The sequence below is a fragment of the Lissotriton vulgaris genome, chromosome 2_1 (genome assembly GCF_964263255.1).
Source record: "Lissotriton vulgaris chromosome 2_1, aLisVul1.2, whole genome shotgun sequence".
In the NCBI taxonomy this organism is placed as follows: domain Eukaryota; kingdom Metazoa; phylum Chordata; class Amphibia; order Caudata; family Salamandridae; genus Lissotriton; species Lissotriton vulgaris.
Genome location: NC_141687.1, coordinates 317566719 through 317588503, shown reverse-complemented (window position 1 = coordinate 317588503; position 21785 = coordinate 317566719). Strand labels below are relative to the sequence as shown.

The 21785-nt window shown below is 45.0% G+C and overlaps 1 protein-coding gene across 2 annotated transcripts in view; it reads left to right on the top strand.

Moving 5' to 3' along the window:
• Positions 1 to 1490: 1490 nt before the first annotated feature.
• TRPV3 (transient receptor potential cation channel subfamily V member 3) overlaps positions 1491 to 21785 on the top strand; it is a 75929-nt gene continuing 55634 nt past the window's right edge. For both annotated transcript variants that reach the window (XM_086955017.1, XM_086955016.1), the window contains exons 1-2: positions 1491 to 1767; positions 9095 to 9205. In XM_086955017.1, coding sequence (XP_086811143.1) covers positions 9099 to 9205 — 107 coding nt within the window. In that variant the 5' untranslated portion in view covers positions 1491 to 1767; positions 9095 to 9098. The remainder of the gene's footprint in view (positions 1768 to 9094; positions 9206 to 21785) is intronic.

Sequence of the window (21785 nt, the reverse complement as noted above, 5' to 3'; positions counted from 1 at the left end):
GTCATGTTTGTGCTATACAAAACTTTATAAATACAAATTAAATAAATAAAAATAGCATTGCAGTCCAATATCTGAACTTCTATTTATTTGTATCAATGAGGTTCTTTCATTCATACTTGTGTCGAGCTCCAGCAAGCATGGTTTGAGATACCTTGACCTGAGCAATTATGTGGTCTTAATTACAGCAGTTGCATGTCAATTATATACAGAAATATTGTATGACATAAATATGTGTCTTAAATATTGTTTACATAAATATCACCCTAGTGTGAACAGTTTAACTATTATTAATTACAATGGAGTGATAGTTTTATATTTGACTTGTAGGACATGATATTGCCAACTCTGCTACACTTCTAAAGTATGTTGGCATAAAAGGAGAACAAGTCCTTTCCGATGTGCCCTTCTCTTCTCCCAGGAGTCCTAATTGGGGGCCACATAAAGAGATTTTCCAATAGCAATGAAAGAGTATCATTGCAATGGGACCACCAGAGGGAAGCATGCTCCTCCATCACATGCATTGTATGCTGGGGCTGAAATGAAGGGCTGTGTAGCGACAGGGGGGCTGAACGATATGTGCAAGTGGCAAGGCGCCCCCGAATAGGAGACCGGAGTGACATATTCATGCATAGCTCTGTGAGGCGTGCCTATGCCTGGGCACTCCTTTGGGGTAGATTGCTACAGACAAAAAAAGAGGCCACCAGGGTTTCAATGCTGGTCTGCCCTGAGCATTTTAATACATGTTTAGGTTTTCATCTTGCCACAAAGGGAGGGAGATTTGAGGCTATACCACCGCATGACTCAATATCTTGTATGTATGTATTGGCATGTATATATCGCTAACAAAGATAGAAAGCAATTGCAGCGCGGTACATTACACCGATAGGGGGGTTGTAAGACTATTCACAAAATCGGGTGCAAGTGGTGATTATACAAATGCAAAATAGCTATGCACTGAGTTTAGCGCCGAGGCCGGGACTCGAACCTACGTCCCGAGGTTCCAAAGTCGGCCTTAAGGAAGCTCACTTAGGAGAAACAGTCTCAGCTTCGGCTGTCATTAGTTTACACCAACACAGAGTTATTAGGTTATCACTAAATGTATACATTTGGGGCACATTCCTGAAAGGGGATTACCTGACCGTCTCGGAAGCGTGTTAGGTGTTGCCTGACATGAATTCCACCGTCATGAAGAATTCATTGGGATGCACAATATTTACATAACACAGGTGTGCTTCAGCATCCTGGAATGTCAATAGCATCCCTCGCGAGGTGCGCGTGTCACCGGTGGCGGAAGCAGGAGGCACGTTCCTGACTGTGTGCGCGGCTATTATTATGAACATACAGCTGTTACAGTGTCGGTAAATATCCAATTAATATTGCTCACCAAGTGGTCCAACCGGAGTTGTGTGTTCTTCGGCAAGTTATTTACAGTGGTACCGCCGTGCCTCCTCTGTCAGATGCCCGGCGCTCAACAGGTTCGCCCAGCCGCCGACTTTCACCCGCTCGCTGAAGTACAGGGCTGTACCATTCACCCGGGAGGATCCAGCTGTGAGCAGCATAGTCCCGGAGCTCCGCACAGGAACGGGTCAGCACGGCTCAGCGCGGCTCAGCAGGGCTCAGCGCCTCAGGATCAGAGGGCCCCAGTGGAGTTTATTGTTGGCAATTTGGCACATTGGATTTAGAAGCCGGGAGAACCATTCCCAGCTCCCCTGTCTTACCAGTTAGGGCTGTCCGGGTCAGGACGGCAAGGGAAAGGTCCCAAAACAGGTGAGTGAGCGTCTGGTGTGTGGCTGTCGCTTGTATGGGCCCAAGGTGTATACATTAACGTCACATTTTGTTTATGTTACGGAACTCTGAAGAGATCCACAGAAAAACAATTAGAAAATAAACATTAGCATTTAGAGTCACGTGGTATGCATAGGGAAACCCAATCCTCGTTAAAACTACAATACTGTAATAACCATAAAATCAGTATAAATTAAAAAAAAACACTTAAAAAAGTAAAAATTCTATAGCAAAACACTTAATTAAGAAAAATTCTATTGCAAACCATTTAATTCTAAGGCGCATAAATTAACGGTAGTGCTTTAGTAACCGATCATATAGATAGCTGCACGCCTATGGGCCTCACACGTTTTCGATAGTGTAATAAAAGTGCTGGACAAACAAATGGGACATGGTTGAACTCTTGAATCCTGTTATGGCATGAATTAAATTCAGGGGAGATTCCAAACCATTTGGCCATAAGGGGGTTGAGCGGAAGCATACCCAACCTCAGCAGGATCCAGAAGCGTCTCAACCCATCAGGCAAGTTCTAAGAAATGTATGGTTTCACACTATTTTCTGTGATGGAGTTGGTATATACTGGAAATCCCTTTTTTAAGGCACGTCTCCCAGTCCAGGCGAAAGCCTAATGCTCATGTAGCCTGTTTTAGGGCAGCTTTTAATTGTGGCACTGTTAGTGTGAGGACATAGTTGGGATCTAAATGTAATTGATCAACACCTAAGAGGACATTTCTATATAATACTGAGTTGTCCTTTTTATCGTCTAAAATGTCTTCCTTTATAAGTGACCTTAGTGAGTTTTCCTTACTCCTCACTATGCAGGCAACCCAGCATACTACCACAAACAGACCTTGGACATATGCACTTCTTAATCACATTTCCAGCCTTAAGGCAGCCGCTGAGATTGCAGAATTAACCGAAGATATATTTCTCAATATTTGCCCTTATTTGAGAAGCCCAAATTAGCTTCTCCAATCGGCTCCAACCCATACAGTAGGCTAACAGGGAATATCGCTTGATAGCCCTCGAGGAGATCAGAGAAATGTCTTCGACCCGCAGCCCTAGAAAGAGCACCCAATCCTGTGACCTGGTCCTGAGCTTTACTCTTGTTGTTCTCTATATGGGCATCATCACTAAGATTGCCACAAATTGTCTTCCCCAAAAACATATAGCAGTTTACTATTTCACATTTTTGGGAGCCCATAGATCTAGAGAAATCAGCATATTTGGGTTTCTTCTTGCCAAGGAAACACATCATTTTACTTTTCCAGATGTTAATCTTTAGGTGATGGGTGTCAGAAAACTGTTGTAACGCCTGCAGACGACTTAGTAATCCGTTAGGGGTACAATTTAAAATTATTATATTGTCTGCGTATAGTAGGCAGGCTATAACTTTACCACCAATGGATGTTGCTATACCCTCTCTCTGTAATAGATAGCCTGGGAGATCCCAAATGTATAGCGAAAAGAGTATCAGGGGGGCTAAGAGGCACCCTTGTTCTAAGCCAGTTTGAGTTGTTATTTTTCCAGGGGCTGTCATTCACGGCCCTTATCCTGTTGCCTGTCGTCCTACAAAGATCTGACTCTATTGCTGGTAGCGTAAAGTCTTCATCCAAGGTGCCTAAGGCTACTCTTTGTGAGTAGTAGGGATTGCCAAACCATGGCCCTAACATGCATAACTTACACCCCAGAAGCAGCTGGCACACTGCCCCAGTTTGTGTTAATCACTGCGGTTCCCCTACAAGCGCTTGGGCCGCCGTCTTAGCCACGCCAGTTGAGGACGTACATGTCAGGAATTATAATAAACCACGCTGGCATTTCCTGCCTAAGATTTGTCACGTTTCCAGAAGTACAGGCCCGACTTTTACAACATACTTCACACATTCGTTTGATATGGCTGTCGGCATGGACACATTTTCTATTCCCATGACCCCTTTGACAATGTTAGCATGTGCTTTTACAGGTGAATAGCGAGGTTAAATGAAATATGTTTGCGAGTACTCAAACTGTATTCTGGTACTGGCTCTCTCCGGAAACTTTGTTTATAATATAGGAGTTTTGTTGGATCGGTGTGTATATATGAATAAGTAAAGTCCTATAGGTTTCGTGCGATTTAACTTAAATCCATTACAGAAACGCATTTAACATACTATGTACGCACATTTATGAGCAAATAGTATTCTGGTTTGTGATACTGTGCATGGGACACACTGATGTGGGTATTCAGTGATCTGGATCCCAGTGTTTCAAAGTATTCCAATGGTGCATCCACACCACTGCTATTGTCTGTTTCTGTCGCCCTTTGCATTCCTCCCGGTAGAAAATAGGGCTTTCCCAGCTTTCCACCTCCAGTGGAACACCACCTGGGTAGTGGCAGATTTCCACCGCCTAGTCAAGAGCCACTTAGCCAGTATAAGCGCCAAATCGCAAAACCGTGCCAACACCTCAGTGCCCTAAGGGCGAGGATAAAGGCCCAAGATACAATTCTCAGATAGTAGCCAATTATCCCTCCCAGTCAAGCCCTTTAATGCAGAACTGATTTGTGTCCAGTAGGAGGATAATGCAGGGCAGCCCATAGCATATGAGACAGATCAGCGTCTGGGTCATGATAATAGGGCTTTGCTGGTGAAACAGTAGGACACATGGCATGAATCCTGTGTCGTGTTAGGTATATGGGGTGCAAAATATAGAACTGAATGAATTTAAATCTGGATTTATGGAAATAAAAGTGGTATAAAACTCTACTGGGAGTCCATCTGTTACTGGGGTTTTATTGCCATGCAACTCCTTAATGCATTCACGAATTTCGCCAGCAGCCAGTGTGGCCCGAGAGCCTCTATGTCTGCAGCGGGTATATGCAGCAGGTTCAAGTCACGTAAAAAGGTGTGGATGGCTAATAATCCATCCTGGGGAGGAGCTGAGTAGAGGTTCACAGAATATTTTCTGACAGCCTTATTAATGTTGAGTTGTGTAGTTGCGTGGGTCATCTGGGGGTAAGGATATCAAGGATAGGAACGGGTGCAGGTGTAGCTCTGATCATCTGGGCCAATAAAGTACCAGATTTCTCAGCCTCTGTATGCGATTACTGCACATGCACCCCATAATCAATAACACGCAGCCACTCAAGTAGTTCTGCGTAATCGATCATCGCTGCTTGTAGCTCCGATGCATGTGTCACATATGCCACTACGGCTTGCTCCTGCAGACCCAACTTGCCCTCTACGTGGTTCATCTTCCGGAGGACAGTTGAGCCAATTGATGTTCCTCTTATCACTACCATAAATGCCTCCCACTCCACTAATGGCGTGGAGGCAGTGTTAGTGTTTTCCCAAAGTAGGTATCCATTGTTTTTGCTAACATGTCTTGAAATACCCCGTCTGCCAGTAATCAAGAGTGTAATCTCCATGTGGGAAAGGGGGTTGGCACCCGGCCCCAAGATACCATCAGTTCCAGAGGTTTGGGCTCTGATAGGGTTTTTCCTAAACATGTGTCAAGAGTGACATGAGTTCGAAGTGAGGTGGTGCAGAGTATTTAGTCTAATTGCACATGTAGGGTGTGTTATGGGGAAAAGAAGGAGTATTCACGCATTCTTTGATCACATCTACACCAGGCATCTGGAAGAGTCCATCCCTGTACCCAGGTCTGCAGACCTTTGGCCTGGCGGATCATGCCGTATCGGGTAAGGCGTAGCGTGAACGATCAAGGTCCACATCAGGGTCACATTGCATTGTAATCCCCACCCAGGATCCAGGGATACATTGTCCAATCTGCAATGACCATGGACAGGTGTGCGAGGAAGTGTTTGAGGCATATATACTTCCAAGCACCACAGGTAATCCATCTAGGGTGTCCTGCCGTGGGGTGCATCTATTGTGTATATCTATTCCAGAGTCCAATGCCATGAATGGCACCCCACAATGGACCCATACAGCAATTCCCCATACAAAGGCAGAGTATGAGGTGTGGAAGGCTTGCCCCCTCCATTTCCACGCAGGGTGTGAGCCGCCGAAGTGGTGAGGTGTGTCTCTTGTAAGCACACGATGTGCGCTTGTCGACGACGGAGCTGGGTAAGTATTTTATGGCTTTTGTGTATGGATCTCAAACCTCTAGCTGGTCAGCCCCAGGCTTCTTCACCACATCGCTGCAGAGACACTACAGGCCAGGCAGAGCCGCTACAGGCCAGGCAGACCGCTACAGACCAGGCAGAGTCGCTACAGCCTAGGCAGACAGCTCTCCCTCGTATTCTGCAGCCCCCTGTAGGTTGGGAGGCCTCTAAAAGTGGTGAAGTCCTACCCGGGGCCCACAGGCACCTCCGGTAGCATGGCTGCTGCCTCTGTTGTTTTCTCGCTTTGCATCAGGACCGCAGTGGGCATACACAGGGCCAACGCCGGCAGCCCCATGCCTGCACAGGACCTGAGGAACAATGGACCCATACAGCAATTCCCCATACAAAGGCAGAGTATGAGGTGTGGAAGGCTTGCCCCCTCCATTTCCACGCAGGGTGTGAGCCGCCGAAGTGGTGAGGTGTGTCTCTTGTAAGCACACGATGTGCGCTTGTCGACGACGGAGCTGGGTAAGTATTTTATGGCTTTTGTGTATGGATCTCAAACCTCTAGCTGGTCAGCCCCAGGCTTCTTCACCACATCGCTGCAGAGACACTACAGGCCAGGCAGAGCCGCTACAGGCCAGGCAGACCGCTACAGACCAGGCAGAGTCGCTACAGCCTAGGCAGACAGCTCTCCCTCGTATTCTGCAGCCCCCTGTAGGTTGGGAGGCCTCTAAAAGTGGTGAAGTCCTACCCGGGGCCCACAGGCACCTCCGGTAGCATGGCTGCTGCCTCTGTTGTTTTCTCGCTTTGCATCAGGACCGCAGTGGGCATACACAGGGCCAACGCCGGCAGCCCCATGCCTGCACAGGACCTGAGGAGCGGGCCTGTTGCAAAACTGCACGGCCCCACGTGTCCACTCCTGCAGGGCCGTGGTCTCCACCTTGCACGTAGAGCCGCGTGCAGACCCCGGGGAGACAGCGCGTTTCAAAGGCTGTGACATCAGGCTCACATTCCCCCCACCGTGGACAGCGATGTGGCGCCCTCATAAAGGCGGTGAAAGAAAGCCATTGCCGTAGGGAGCTTGCTGATTATGCAACCCACATTTTCGACAGATGACCACACCCCAGCACGTCATTAGACTGATAATGTGCAGAACTATGCCCGCCACTGGCTGCCTCAAACAGTCCCATGTGTATGAGAATGTTTGTTCGGCCCTCGGAGGCAGCACGTGTTGCTGAAGTTTCTGCAACTAAATCACCAACCTCTCAGCCCACAATGGGCATAGGAAGACGTTGTCACGAATGTTGTTTGTAAGCCCTCAGTGGCTTTTCAGACATGCTTAGCTGCTGCTGCTCGCATTGTAAACTTCTTGTAGCAAGTCGGCTTCCCCAAGGAGTGTTATGTGGTTTAACCCGTGACTTCATACAAAAAATAAAGGTTAAAAAATAAATAACTGAATTGTGTTTTGCATTTCACAAATCTGCCCTGTAGAGCAGTGCCATGATACAATCAGCCATTTCTGGCTTTTCAGCCAACAGCATGTTGCCCTGTGGGGCTTGTAGTTTTGCTTTTAGGAATGTAATTTTGCAATTAAACATGCAGCATGCAATGTGCTATTGGTTAACATTCCATCACTAGCATAAGGTGTTGTCAACGACATGGAACCACTGGCCAGTTATATTTTAACATTTTACAAAGTTGTCTTTCCATTTCAAAAGCTGCCAGCTTAACATGTAAAAGGAAAAGTAAACTCTGCTAACATATTTTGTAAGGTGTAGTCACATCATCCATTAAAACAAGCCTTGGAAATGTAAATATGTTGCCATTTGTCTAAAGAATCTTTTATACCTAGCTTCACAACCTAATAAAGGTAAAACACGGACAGCAGCAGTGTAAACTTCCCTCACACAAACAATAGGTAAGAGACAGGTTTCAGTAGCAGAAGGAACATCACACAATTCTCTCACACATACAGGTGACTAATACACGAAAGAGGGAGTGAGAGGAGTTAAAGGACGTGTTCAAGAAGTACAGCACTCATGGCTGAAATAACCAAACCGCTTGTTGAATTTGCATACATTGATGTATTCCGACCTACCTAGTATGGTATGCTTCATCAGTGTGTTTCACAGCTAGCAGAGAGGAGCATCTGGGAGTCCTGCTGTTCACTGGTTGTACAGTGTGTCTTTGTAATGGGTTCCCTAGTTTGGGGGAGGTTACGTCTCTTATAGCAACATTTATCTTCTACCCTTGTTACACTGTTTGATCTTTAATACAAGTGTGTGTAGGTGAGCTAAAAATGTTTTACAGGTGTCTCCCCAACACAAGATGAAAAAAAAAACAGGAGGCTCAAGCAACCAACCCTTTCCTTCTGTGTTTACACGTTTTGGCCCTCTTATACTGTGCCTATGTTTCAGGACTACAGATTTCTGAAATCAAATATTGTTACTCAGCCACATGTTCATAGATCATATTATGTAAGTACATTTAATATATATTTTATTTTTCATAAGTTGGAGCAACAGCAGTAGAAACACCACTTTTTCATAGACCACAGTGACCATGGGTAGAAACAGTGGAAGTTTTCCTCTTTCGGAGGGCAGGTACAGCTAGGGTGGTAGCAGCACAAACATTCTCCATCACTGGGCAGGTGTAGACCATGAAGCAACAGTGCAAGCTTTGCAAAGAACAGGTGTAGTATGGCAGTAGCAGAGCAAGCTTCCCTCGCTCTCAGAACTCAGCATGCGCAACCTTCCACTGCTTGCAGAACAGATCCAGCAGGGCACACTAGTACAAGCCTTCATCACTCACAGAACATGAGCATGAGAGATATGTAGGTTACAGATAGATCCCTGGAGTGGGTACTTAATTCACTGAGCGAAATAGGTGGATGAGCGCATGAATATGTGAGATATGACATCATTCTCACTTGGGTGATATTCCATGTTGGCATTCTGATGGTCTTGCTGCTGTGACTCACAGACCTGCAGTTTGTGCTGATTCTTTGTTATTCCGCATTTTGAGAAGTATTAGCCAGTAGATCTTGTTATTTGGAGATGCAATGCCACAGCCTAAATAAGTATCAGTTAAACGTGCATGCGCACCAAACGCGGTGCAATCCCAGCCTTGGTGTTGCACCTGTGTGAAATAATGAGACCTGTCCCTGTTTGTCACATTCATGCCTGAAATGCCCTTTCAGTGTGTATAAATGTAAAGCTTGTTTCCATTGCTTGATACGCCTGCTGGTCTGTCGCTCCACAGAAACATGAACAAGTCTCACAATGAAGGGTCCCCGCTTATTGTCAAAGAAAGGATCATGCCGGGAACGCCTCCCAGAATCAACAAGTTCACGGACAGCGGACTGAAGAAAAGGTAAGAACAAATGTGTTGTAATGGTGGTTGGAGGGTGAGTGGAGCTTTGCCACCTTGTTGGTCCTCAGATCCTACAGTTAAAACCTGCGTGCTGCAGATGTGCATCACAGCAGGTGTGAGGTGTATCATGAGCTCCAATGGCAGTGATGTAAAGACCAGCACAATTCTGTAAAAGTTTGCGACTTTCCCACCCACCTATGTGCCTAGACATGCATTAGGAGTGCATCAACCCATAGGCACCCTCAAGTGATAAGTAGCCCATACATTGATGGGAGAGCACGTGCACATGTGGAAATCCTACTCAAGGCTGTTACAAGTCACAGAGCACGAACAAAATGTAAGTAGCTATTGGTGACCTGCATCTCTTACAAGCCCAGTGTATCTTCTGTAAGAACCGGTGATATATGCCGGGGTTTGGGGTGTTCTTGTAGCAGGAAGGAACTCATCCAGGCAGCAGCTAGCTTAGGGTAGCAGAGGCAGCCCTGTTACTTTTATTGGTTAACGCAGTTCGAGTACAGCATAAGAAACCCATATCATTGAACGAGTTTATGGAAAAAAATGTCTGCCCATTGGAATAAAGAAAAAGAAAAGCGAAATGCAAAACATCTTAATTAGACCACGAAACGCATAAACCTCAACTGAGGTCTGGAGCGAGTTAAATGAAACAAAAATATAGGCAATATTCTTATTTTATTCGTCAAGGTCTCGCTCTCTCTGCTGTCCATTTTTGGCCAGAAAGTTGTGCAGATCGTCAGCCTCAACAGCCCTGAATACTTTGCATTGGCTGCCAATTGGGAAGAGAATTTTATTCAAACTTCTCCTAATCACTTTCAGGGCCTTCCACCAACGTGGACCAACCTACCTACAGAAGGGGTTCAAAAGATACCACCCAGCGCGTTGCTTGAGATCCACAAACCAGAACCTACTTTCTACACCCCATTTCAAACTGACCACTAAAGGTGGCAAATCCATCTTCGTTTTGGGAACTAAGGCCTGGAATAAACTCCCCCTCTCCCTGCGGTCTTTTTCTCAAGAAGCCTCCTTCAGGAAGGCATTGAAAACCTGGATTTTCTCTCTGCCTGATGCCGTGTGCCGGACTCTGGTGTAATGTGTGTGAAGAGATTAAGACATCTTTTTCCTTCCAACTCTCCATCTGAGTTGTGTAATGCGCCAAGATACTCCTTGGAGTGGAAGTAGCGCGGTAGAAATGTCCATTACATTACATTACATAGAGGATTTACAAATCAGTTAATTCTATTGCTGCTTTCAAATTAGTGAGACTATGATCAAGGCATGTTGGCACATCATGGGGTGAATGTTTCAGGAATGTTAATGTCTGAGGAAAAGTAAGGATTTTGCTAAACAGTTCACTAAAACTTGCTAATATCCCAAGCCTTCCAAGTATGTGTTGGCTCTTCTCACACCCAAAGAAATCAAAGGCAAGTAATGACCAGCAGCTTCTGTTTTGTCTACCTAGTGATCCTGTGTTGCCTCTGGCGTTCCTTTGCTTTGCTTTTACTTCCTTTAGTTCTGTCGCAAGCGTTTTGGCATTATGATTGATTGTGCCCACATCACTTCAGCCAAGGACAGTGGCTCATACGGATGAGCCTTCTGTGAAGGTCCTCCTTCTATTATTTCTGAAACTAAAATTCTTCCCCTAACCTTCTGAGTTCACCTCCCTTTTTTACTGATTTGATAACTTATACAATAAGGTTTTGGTTACCTTCCTCTCACTCTCTGCCCCATCCCACCAGTCTCTACTATCCAAGTCCTTTCCAACACAGAGTTTCTGGTGCTTATCCTTTCTTTGGGTTGTTTTTAGCTGGTCTTTGTGGTTCTGGTGATGTATGGCCTCAACACCCTTGTCGTACTACAGCCACACAACTTATATATTTGGCATCCCTAACCGCAAGAAGTGCATTTATTACAAGGGGTTCTACAAGTCAATGAATCATTGTCTTTGATCTATGTGTTATTGTCGCTGATTTTTCATAAGATACCTTTTACATATCATGTACATTCAATCATTACTTTAATGCACTTCTTGAAAACATTCCAAGTAACCTCACATAAACCTGCAGTATATTGTTAGTATATTGTTTTCAGTAACATGGCAATTCGGTCAATTAGCTGGTCAATTCTTTCCTCTCATCACTCAGGTATTGAAGTATATGGTATAGTTTTTTTACATCCACCAGTAGAACTGTCACAAATTGTAGGCAAGAGGCCCTTCAGAAAGAAACTTAAAGCTGGCTTTTTACCCTTTGAATTTTCTTTTTCCTCTTTACTCTCCATATAGCGCTAAGACACTCTTTTTGATTTTTCCGCCCGCTTAAGAACATCACAGCATTAATTCGTTTATTCCCTAAAATGGGTAGGTCAACCCTGTTGTGTCACATTCCTGGGAAAAAGCTTCTAATTGAAACCAAAGCTTTAAAAACAACAAAGCCCCTGCACTGGACAAAACAATAATAATGTCTGGGTGATTTCGAGTTTCAGTAGCATGGGTCAACGTGCACATCGAAAATTTCAAAGTAAATAGACCACATAGTGCTGAAAAAGGAGTTCAAATAATGTAAAGTTCTTGGTATAAAACATCGGTTTATTGTTCCTCTGTACTGGCCAGTTTTTATGCAATTTGTGTGGATTTTCTTGATCCAACCTTGAGCGGTTGTGAGGGATTACCGCCCGCCCTTCTTGCCTGGATTTCTATACTCCATAGCAGTATAATACCTTGCGGTTACTCAGGTGCGCGCCTGGCCAATTCTGGAATACCCTAAACCCTCCCAGTAGATCAATATGAAACCAAAGCTTTATTCAGGCTAAGCCACAGGGTCATTTGAAAAAACCCAAGATTACTTTGCTATGTAGTGTCTCCAGTACTCAATACCCAAACTATAATGCTTCTCGAGGATTTTTAATCCTAAATGAACAAGGTATTGCTTGGTGTATAGCAAAATCTATTGTCATGCTGTGTAAAATGTTATTTTTTTAAATAATATGTATGTGAGCTGGTGCAAAGACAACACAAGGAGTTTTTCGCGCAAGGCCCAGGGGTACTGCAGCACCTCCAAAATAAACATGCTGGAGTACAGAAGATGAATATACAATAAAGATGCCTTTATATCTTATCTTGTCCGAAAGGTCAAATGTTAGGCTCTGTCTTCAATTTGCTGTTTATTCTTTTAGTAGGTAGATTGGTGTTAATTCTTCTTTCTTTGACTGCAAAGTGAGAGGATTTTTTTCATGAGAACTGTGTGACAATCTTGCTGGTGTAAAAGGAGGGGCTGTAGGATATTTTTTTTCCGAACACATAACAAAACTTGAACTGTATGGAAGTTAGGGAAGCACAACATATATCATCCGTTAGGAAAGCACAAATACCTCACATTCTTGTGTAATTCCGAAATGTGATGGAAAAAATTATTTTAATGGGATCAAAACAAATCAAGACAATTTACTTGGCGATGCGCAAATGATAAATATACTCTCAAACCCGATTTCCACACATCATCATTTGTGTGCTGTACAATATTATCTGTACAACTACATGGGTGTGCAAATTTACTGGCCATTTGAATGGAAAATGTTTTGCACATAAATAAAGTGCACTACCACACCATGCTGTAGTGATATATTTGCAACAGAGTGTTCCAAAATGGACCACCAGTTACATTCTACACCCCTACTGCTCTCCTCCTGAAGGGGCATGGCTCATTTGATACACTTGTTCTTTGTCTGATACTTGATTTTTCACAGTCCCTCTGACTTCAGTGATGTAACATTGATGGCAGCAGCCCTATCATCAAAATAGTTTTATGTTTACCAGTGATTCTCCTGCTGCTGCTGGATGGGAGTTTCTCCTTTGCCTTTTGATTGGTTCCTCTATCTCCAGTGCTGCTTGGATTTCTGTGACTGATTTTACTCATGATGTTAAAATAAGGTTGAGCGTGCAGCTGGATGTTTTTGTTTGCTACTGCCTTATTAACCCTTTTGCTGCGGCGGCTATTCGGCCACAGCGCTAACGGGGTGGGCGGCCGCACGGCGGCCGCATGCTGGTGACAGAACCGCTCCGTCACCAGCCGCGGTTGAGCTGTGCTCGTGACGAAGCGGTTTTGTCATGGCTCGCCCCGCTCAATAGAACGCGCCGCGCAGGCGCGAAATCAGCACAGCGCAGGCGCGGCGGCCGGGCCATGACGGAACCGCTCCGTCATCAGCACAGCCCAACCGTAGCTGATGACGGAACGGTTCCATCATCAGCAGGGGAGGGGTTAAATTTGAGATGAACAAAGCCACACGTTCATGGCATCCAGGAGTGCTTCATGTCCAGGGCTGGACTGTGAACCCAAAGCAGCCCTGGCAATGTTGTCAGACCAGCCTGGGGGTGAGACACTGCTGCTTTTCTTACTGCGGACCAATATTGCAGCACCACTGCAGGACCGGCCCCCAGTAACAAAACCGGCCCACACCAATGCAAACAAGCATTGGAAATGCAATAGGTCTCGCAGTAGTAAAGTTTGAGCTATAGGTGTTATTTATTTTTTTGTTTTTTATTTATGTGTTGTTTTTTCTAAATAGCTAAATTAATAGCTTTCTTCTTTACAAAGCCAATAGTTATAATTTTTGTAAATGTGACACCTCTAGCATTTGTAAAGCAACATGTTTTGTATTAACGGGACTTATATGTGACTTATATGTATTGATATAAAAAAAATCAATGGCTTTAAAAAAAAATTAATAATTAATACGTAAATAAAATGGATTTGATTTTATATTGCCAATAGCTTAAAGTTTATTAAATATATTTAGTGAAGATGCTGTGGTTGCGCTGAGTGAGGGTGAGTGAGGGTGAGGGTGAGTGAGGGTGAGGGTGAGTGAGGGGTTGAGGGTGAGTGAGGGTGAGGGGTTGAGGGTGAGGGGTTGAGGGTGAGTGAGGGTGGGTGAGGGGTTGAGGGTTAGTGAGGGTGGGTGAGGGTGAGTGAGGGTGAGTAAGGGGGAGTGAGGGTGAGTGAGGGTGAGTGAGGGTGAGTGAGGGTGAGTGAGGGTGAGGGGTTGAGGGTGAGTGAGGGTGAGGGTGGGTGAGGGTGAGTGAGGGTGAGGGTGAGGGGTTGAGGGTGAGTGAGGGTGAGGGGTTGAGAGTGAGTGAGGGTGAGGGTGAGGGTGATTGAGGGTGAGGGATTGAGGGTGAGGGGTTGAGGGTGAGTGAGGGTGAGTGAGGGTGAGTGAGGGTGAGGGGTTGAGGGTGAGTGAGGGTGAGGGTGAGTGAGGATGAGGTGTTGAGGGTGGGTGAGGGTGAGTGAGGGTGAGGGTGGGTGAGGGTGAGTGAGGGTGAGTGAGGGTGAGGGTGAGTGAGGGTGAGGGTGAGTGTGAGTGAGGGTGAGTGAGGGTGAGGGGTTGAGGGTGAGTGAGGGTGAGGGGTTGAGGGTGCCCCCCCGACAGTCCTTCTCTTTATGCCTGCAAAGTGGTCTGTGGAACTTGGAGGGATGCCTTACCAAGCTTTGCTATGCCCTTGCGGTTTTGTGGCATTACTGAGAACGCGTGATGCCAGCGGGTCTGCCGCCTCTCTCCTCATTTCTCAAGGCTTTCCAGCCCTTGCGTTCTTCCGGCATGGGTGAAGAGATGGCTCTCCGGATTAAAAAAACCTGATTCTGTGCCTCGCATAGCTGGCGTGCACTATGCAAGCCAGGTTCTTGAGTAACTTGAGGGGTGACGGGTGGGGCTGAGGTTGAAGAGGGTGGGTAAAACCATCAGGAACACACCCGCAGTGTGTCAAGGCAGAGGCATGCTGCAGCCCTGCTCCTTGGCGGTGTGTAATACGTCCAAATCAAAGAGTCAAAATGCTGCAGAGACCGCACAGTAAGAAGAGGGCAGAGGGAACTCAAAAGAAACACAGGGACGCGAGCGGGCTGCAGCTGAACACAGGCTCAGCTCGCACCTTGTTGGTAGGTGATAAGCTTACATTATGTGTAACATGAGCCAAACAGAAGCTCTATTTTGACTTTTAGATTTCAAGTGTAGCGGGGGCGGGCTGCATAATAAATTCATGATCTCACAGGGAGTTGTAAAGGGGCCAGCCATTAAAGCGAATCAGATGTTGAGCTCTTTCACCAGTCACGGTCTAAAATGCACGGAGGAAGACAAGTGTTTAGGAGACAAACGGCTGTCTTATCATCTGTGCGAGAAACGGCAGAGTTGCATCCGACATCTCCTGCTTGCTCGGGCATTCAACAGTCATTTCTGCTACCGATCCTGCCACTTTGTCCCATTAATGTTTGAGTTTCTAATGATGCAAAGTGACATTTCCGATAAGCACACTGTTTTCAATGTTTCCGCAGGCTACATCAATCATTCCATGTAGCCTCCCAAGTAAGGAGTGTTATTCAACCCCCGTGTTGCAGCGGACCATGATGGAAGGGCCCGGAAGTAACGTAAAAGAAAAAATACGTGGCAGTCTAAAGTGCAGGCAGGGGAGGGGGCGGAGCGGGGGTGTGGGAGGAGTGCGGGAACAGACGGCGAGGGGAGGAGAGTAGGAGGAGGAGAGTAGGGGAGGCACGGCCTAGCGGCCGTGCAATCAAGAAGTGAGGGGGCGGGAGAGTAGGCAAGGCAGGCGGCTGGGGGGAGGGGGGAGGAGAAATGCGACGCGACATGGTAGGCAGGGGAGGGGGCGGAGCGGGGGTGTGGGAGGAGTGCGGGAACAGACGGCGAGGGGAAGAGAGTAGGAGGAGGAGAGTAGGGGAGGCACGGCCTAGCGGCCGTGCAATCAAGAAGTGAGGGGGCGGGAGAGTAGGCAAGACAGGCGGCTGGGGGCATGTGCACGCGCTTTTGAGCTCAATGCGCATGCGCATTGAGCTTAAAAGTCACGGGCACTGCAAGGAATCGCCACGATTCCTTGCAAGTTGGACAAAGAGTGGATAAGCCCCCATAGTCTCGCTTGCTCGATGCGCATGCGCATCGACAGGCGAGACCTAAAAAACCACCACCCTTCCAGCCTCCTGGGGAAACGCTTGATGCCCGCTTGGCTCTGTTCATCTCTGGGGGTGCAGGTCGTTCTAGGTGTTTGGTGGACTCTTCCAGCAATCTATCCTGCCTGCCTAGTCAAACTTGGTCATTGGCTGCTCGCAAACACGTGTGAGAAGTGCTAGCCTGACCTTCCCACTGCTTCAATGCAAGTCACAATCACACCCCTCAGTGCAGCGCCCCTTGACATCACTTGGGATTGGCCATCACAATGGTGCAGTTTTTCTGCTGAAATGGGGGTGCATGCAACGCAGTGTGGCTTCAATCAGCATGCCAAATTTAATATCACGGAAGCCAAGTCTTATTACATTATGTTCTCCCTATCGGATGCCATTTTTTCAATGTTTTGCTTTTTAAATGAAAAAAAGAAAAACATCGGTAAGCATCCTAGCGCCTTTAAGATTGATTCTTCACACTGGCTACACATTTTGGGGATAGAGCTATTTCAGCTTATGAAAAATGAAAAATTGTGACCAGGAATGGGATTCCCATGATAGGCAGGTATTGTTCCTGTAACTTCTAAAGACTGGAATATTGTATTTGCATTACTAAAGGGAGGTTCCTATCACATCGCTGTGGGTTACGTCTCATCTTCCGACGACTCTGCTGTAAAAAAATTAAATAAAAACATGAAACTTCATAGAAAATGGAACTCACGAAAGGGGCTATTCCCGTGCTTACTCATCCGCAGTTAACAGGACAAAACCAGCTCTTAAGAAGGCCGTGTAATCACGTTGTTTATAAACACATATGCATCGCACGTGCAGGCGCTGGGATGTGATAGAAATCGACCCACTTTAGCTGCCAAAACTAGTAGGCAGAGAGCATGCCTCTGGGAGGGGCGTGACCCTGTTTCGACTCAGACATGCCGGGATGTCAGGTTACTCACGCTTTGAAAACGTCACACGTGCCTAGATCAGCAGGAATGCAAATTATCGACACCGTCTCCTCCCATCATGAGCTATGTGGTTATTTCCACACTTCTATAAACCATGTTCAGTTTTGCCGCATTTCAAGGTGCACCTGAGTCTTGTATGCAGCAAGTTCTGGGTGGGAGATGTGCATTAGAATAGAGGGTGTTGGGTTATGCTGTTTTTCTGGCCTGCTCGCCTTTGCAAGCCAATGTGATTCGTGTACGTGCTACTGGTATCCAGCAACGCATGATGTTCAGGCAGCTAGCATTTTGGGGAGAAAACTGGTTCACGATAGGTTGTGTTATGATGCGAAAGCCAGAAAGAGGCTGAAGAAATGAGAACAAAAAGACGAGTATCTGCTGGAGGCTTAGGGGTTATTAAGGCAAATGGTCTTAGGTTGCTTGTATTCTGGCTCAGAGAAGACCTGGCTTGGCAGTCCAGGCTGGAATGTTCCTATTGGAGCAGGGGCAAGGCTGATTTACATATGGCTGGGTCTAATCTGAGATGGCATGGTGGGCAAAAGAATGATGGGCATGGAATGCTACCCTGAGCGATTGCCAGTGGGTAGAAAAATTGCAAGCATTCCTCCCCTCACCTCTTGGATGTTTGCTATTCCAGTCGCGGACAGTCACATTGACACCCATTCAATTGGGGAGGCAGTCTTGTAATAATCTTTTGTTGTTTACTTGGTCACAAATGCATATGGGTGACCTTAGGAAAAGTTGTGCTATCACAGTTTGCAGCAACTCTACCTGGGTTCTGCCTGTCTCAAGAAGTTGGAATTCTCAAGATTCCACAATAGCTGGAAAAAAATGATTCTAGAGGCTGCGCCAATATCCCTTTCACATTTTCTAGAGATTCAAAAACCATACTATTTATGGTATGCAGTAGGATCACTCATATGTGTTAATCCACCCACATTCTCAATGAGAAAAGTGCGCAAAGACACCTCAGTGATTAAATATCAAAACAACATATTTTATTGCTGTTTCATGTACACAGGCACACACAACATTCCCTCTCCTTTGCACTTTCCACTGGTGCTTTATTAGATGATGTAGCAGTGTACTATAATATGTTGGGTTATGCTTGTGATTAGCAATAAGAACACGAAACTGGATAAATTTGACTATTAAACCTCATGACAGCCTCTCAGGTACTCAATCCAAAGATATTGATGGCATCGAAAGAAAATGTGTTGCTTAGTTTGTTGTCAATAGATTTTCATGGTAGGATTAGATCTAGTTGCTGCAAGCTGAGGGTTGGCTATTGGAGAGAGGTACGATCCAGAGCTTTTTACTTGCATTGATCATGGAACTGCTGGCTAATGCGGCATTACAGTAGTAAATTTACCTATATGGTGTTTCTGTATGTATATTACACACTTTCATATCTAGAAGATTTTCTTTGCAAGCCAATGCTAATGTTAGATGAATATGAGCCCTCTCTGGTCTGCAAATAAAATGGACCAAATCAAGTTTTTTGACAATATAATTGAGACCCTCCTAGAGCATTCCTCCAGACCTGAGGCTGTAGTGACAAGCTGAAAGCCTGAAATATAGTGGAGTGTGAGTAGCTCTTGACCAGGGAGAGTATGCTGATTTGAATGCAGACCGAGCAATGAAAACAGTGTGTAAATTAAATGACAAGTGTCCAACTAGACAACCTAGTCATTCTATCTAACCTTGACCTGATGCAACGGGTCTGTCCTGTTATTTACCCTACTGCTTTCCTTTGCAAAAGATGTTATGTATACGTGATTTACCTGCATTTATTTGTTATATAATTAACTTGATTTAATGTAATACTATGGACACGTGATTTACCTGCATTTATTTGCTGTATAATTAACCTGACCTAATGTAAAGCGTTCTGATATCCACAAGGGTCTTGTTCGCGCTCTATAAAACTCTCAAAATAATTAAATAAAATATACACCCTTATGGACTAAATTGGCAGTATCTATGATTGGCAAATTTGCAGTTTTCAAGGTGGTGGTTTTCCCCATATGCCAATACATATTTCAGGAGTTCTTTTGCTCACAACTGAGATGTATTTTTAAAGAACAAGATAGTTTGTTTTCCACACTGACATGGACAGGAGCTGCACCCAGAGTCAAACTACAAACACCAAAATTGCCCTGTAAAAGTAGCGTCTGGGAGTTCCTGATCTAGAAAGTCACTATCTGGCATCCCAGCTCCAACATCTATTGAAATGGCTAGATTTCTAACCATTTCAATAGATGTTGGAGCTGGGATGCTAGGTAGTAACTTCAACAGGGAAGAATATACTACTGGGATGTCATGAATACATGATATTAAAATATAACCTCTGGAACCCTGTGGAGATGGGTTCAGGATGTTACCCATTTGGCATCCCTAATAGTCTATGGTACAGGGCAGGGCATCAAAGAATGTTCTGAAAGTACTCCAGTTCGAAGCTGAAGCCCTCATACAGACTCTAAAGCATTTTTGTAAATAGTTTACAGAGTTGGAGTAACATAATAGGTTGAAGTTGGCCGCATGTTCATGGAAGACATAAGTAGGGGCTTTTTTAGGTCGTTTGAAGATACTTGAACACATCACAATGTACAAACAGATCAATTTCGTCTTTATTCAAGAATGACGAAAGCAGCATGTATAACATGGAGTGAGTTCCCAGTTCTGCCACTAGAAAAAGTGCTATATTCTGTAATTGCCTTTTTAATGAATAAAGGACCGTGCCCTTATTGCCTATCATGTTGTGACACTACAGGTTAAACTGGTAGGGAACAGGGACTGTGGAATTCAGATAAGCGAAGTAGAATGGGAGAAAGTTTTAATATGTACAAAAAAGGGTCAAGTATTGCTTCTTTTTACCTAACTCAATTATGTGCACACGCAGGGTTGGATTGGGATAAAAAATAGGCTTGGGCTCGCTAAATAAACAAAGTGGCCCACATTTGCATGTTGCCATTCCGCAAAACACTGCTTCTGCAAAGTTTTAGGAAAAGTAGGGGGTGGGTCTCATGTTTTCTTAACTTCACTTAGATAAAAAAAAACACAAATTAGTTCATACTGGTGAACCCCACATTAACACAAATGAGGCCACTTCAGCTCAGGCCCCCTAACCCCGCTCAATCGGCATACACCAATGGGCCAGACCAGCGAGGGAAAGGGACTGACACCTCTGCCTGTTGGTAAAAGGGAGGTAATGGAGGCCCATCTGCTTCCAGAAAGGCCAGCTAGGTACCCACTGGGCCGCTGGCAGCATCCAAACAACACAGACACCACCCAAATTGGACCCCGTGCTGCCCAAAAAAGCACCCTACAGCTAGTACTCGGATACCGGCTCCTCGGCCATTGCCCAAGTGCCCGCCTTCCCAATCCGATCCTTTGCACACGGCATATTTTACCCCCACTGCCATTATAAGATGTGCCCAATATGCCATGATTTGGACAAGCAAAATGGTAAATGTATTGGGAATAGAGAGCAGTAGGTTAAGAGATTGATTTAACCAATGCACTGTACCTTGGGACAGCACTACAATTTAAGAAAGGGAACATGAGCTGCAAAATTTCAGAACTGGGTCCCTGCTCGCAAACAGGAGAGTAATGATCCTACGGTTGCAAGCTGCTGGCCCGAAATATAAACTTTGATGTAACGCCTTGATTGAATCGGAGATTGTGGAGGGCCTCCGAATGTGAAGAGGTCGTGCTGATGAGAAACTAGATGTTTATCTGCACAATAAACAATGATGTGAGTGCATGAAGCCAGGCTTTACACAAATATATATATAAAATTATAAGTTAAAATTTACAAAGTTGTTAAATTATGATGCTAAACTGGGTAGATATGCTTCTTGAACTTTATAAACTTACCCTTCAGACTAGAGACTATCAATAATACAAAACGACTTCGGAGCCCACTGGACCCAAAATATAGAACTTTTTTACTAGTAGATCTGTGGTCAGTGTTTAATTTGAGCCAGTGGCTGCTGGTGTGGGGTCACCGGCACTCATTTTTTGGGACCAACACTTATTTTACCTTATCAGACATTTCATGAGAGCAAGAGTGAGAAAAACACACAAAGCAGGAAGACGGAAGAAAAGAAAACACTGAAAAATCATCGTCCATTATGCCATTACTGAAACAAGAGGTGGATTGAAGACTTCTTGGTGTTAAGAAGCACCAGCATTTATTAGCGATGGCGATGGGCTTCTGAACGGTGCTTTGGGGACCAACACTCATTCATTCACAAATTAGGCGTCCTAACTTTACTACTACTAAACTGAGAAAAATCCTAATTTTAAGACTTTAGGTATTCACAGAAGGCATTTAGGAGTCCTAAAGTTGGGAATCCTATCTTTACTATTACTAAACTGAGACAAATCCTAATTTTAAGACTTTCGGTATTCACAGAAGGCATTTAGGAGTCCTAAAGTTAGGAGTCCTAACTTTACTACTACTAAACTGAGAAAAATCCTAATTTTAAGACTTTAGGTATTCACAGAAGGCGTTTAGGAGTCCTAACTTTACTACTCCGAAACTGTGAAAAATCCTAACTTTAAGACTTTCGGTATTCACAGAAGGCATTTAGGAGTCATAAAGTTAGGACTCCTAACTTCTGTGAATAGTGAAATGAGTAAGTGTCTTCTGTGAATACCAAA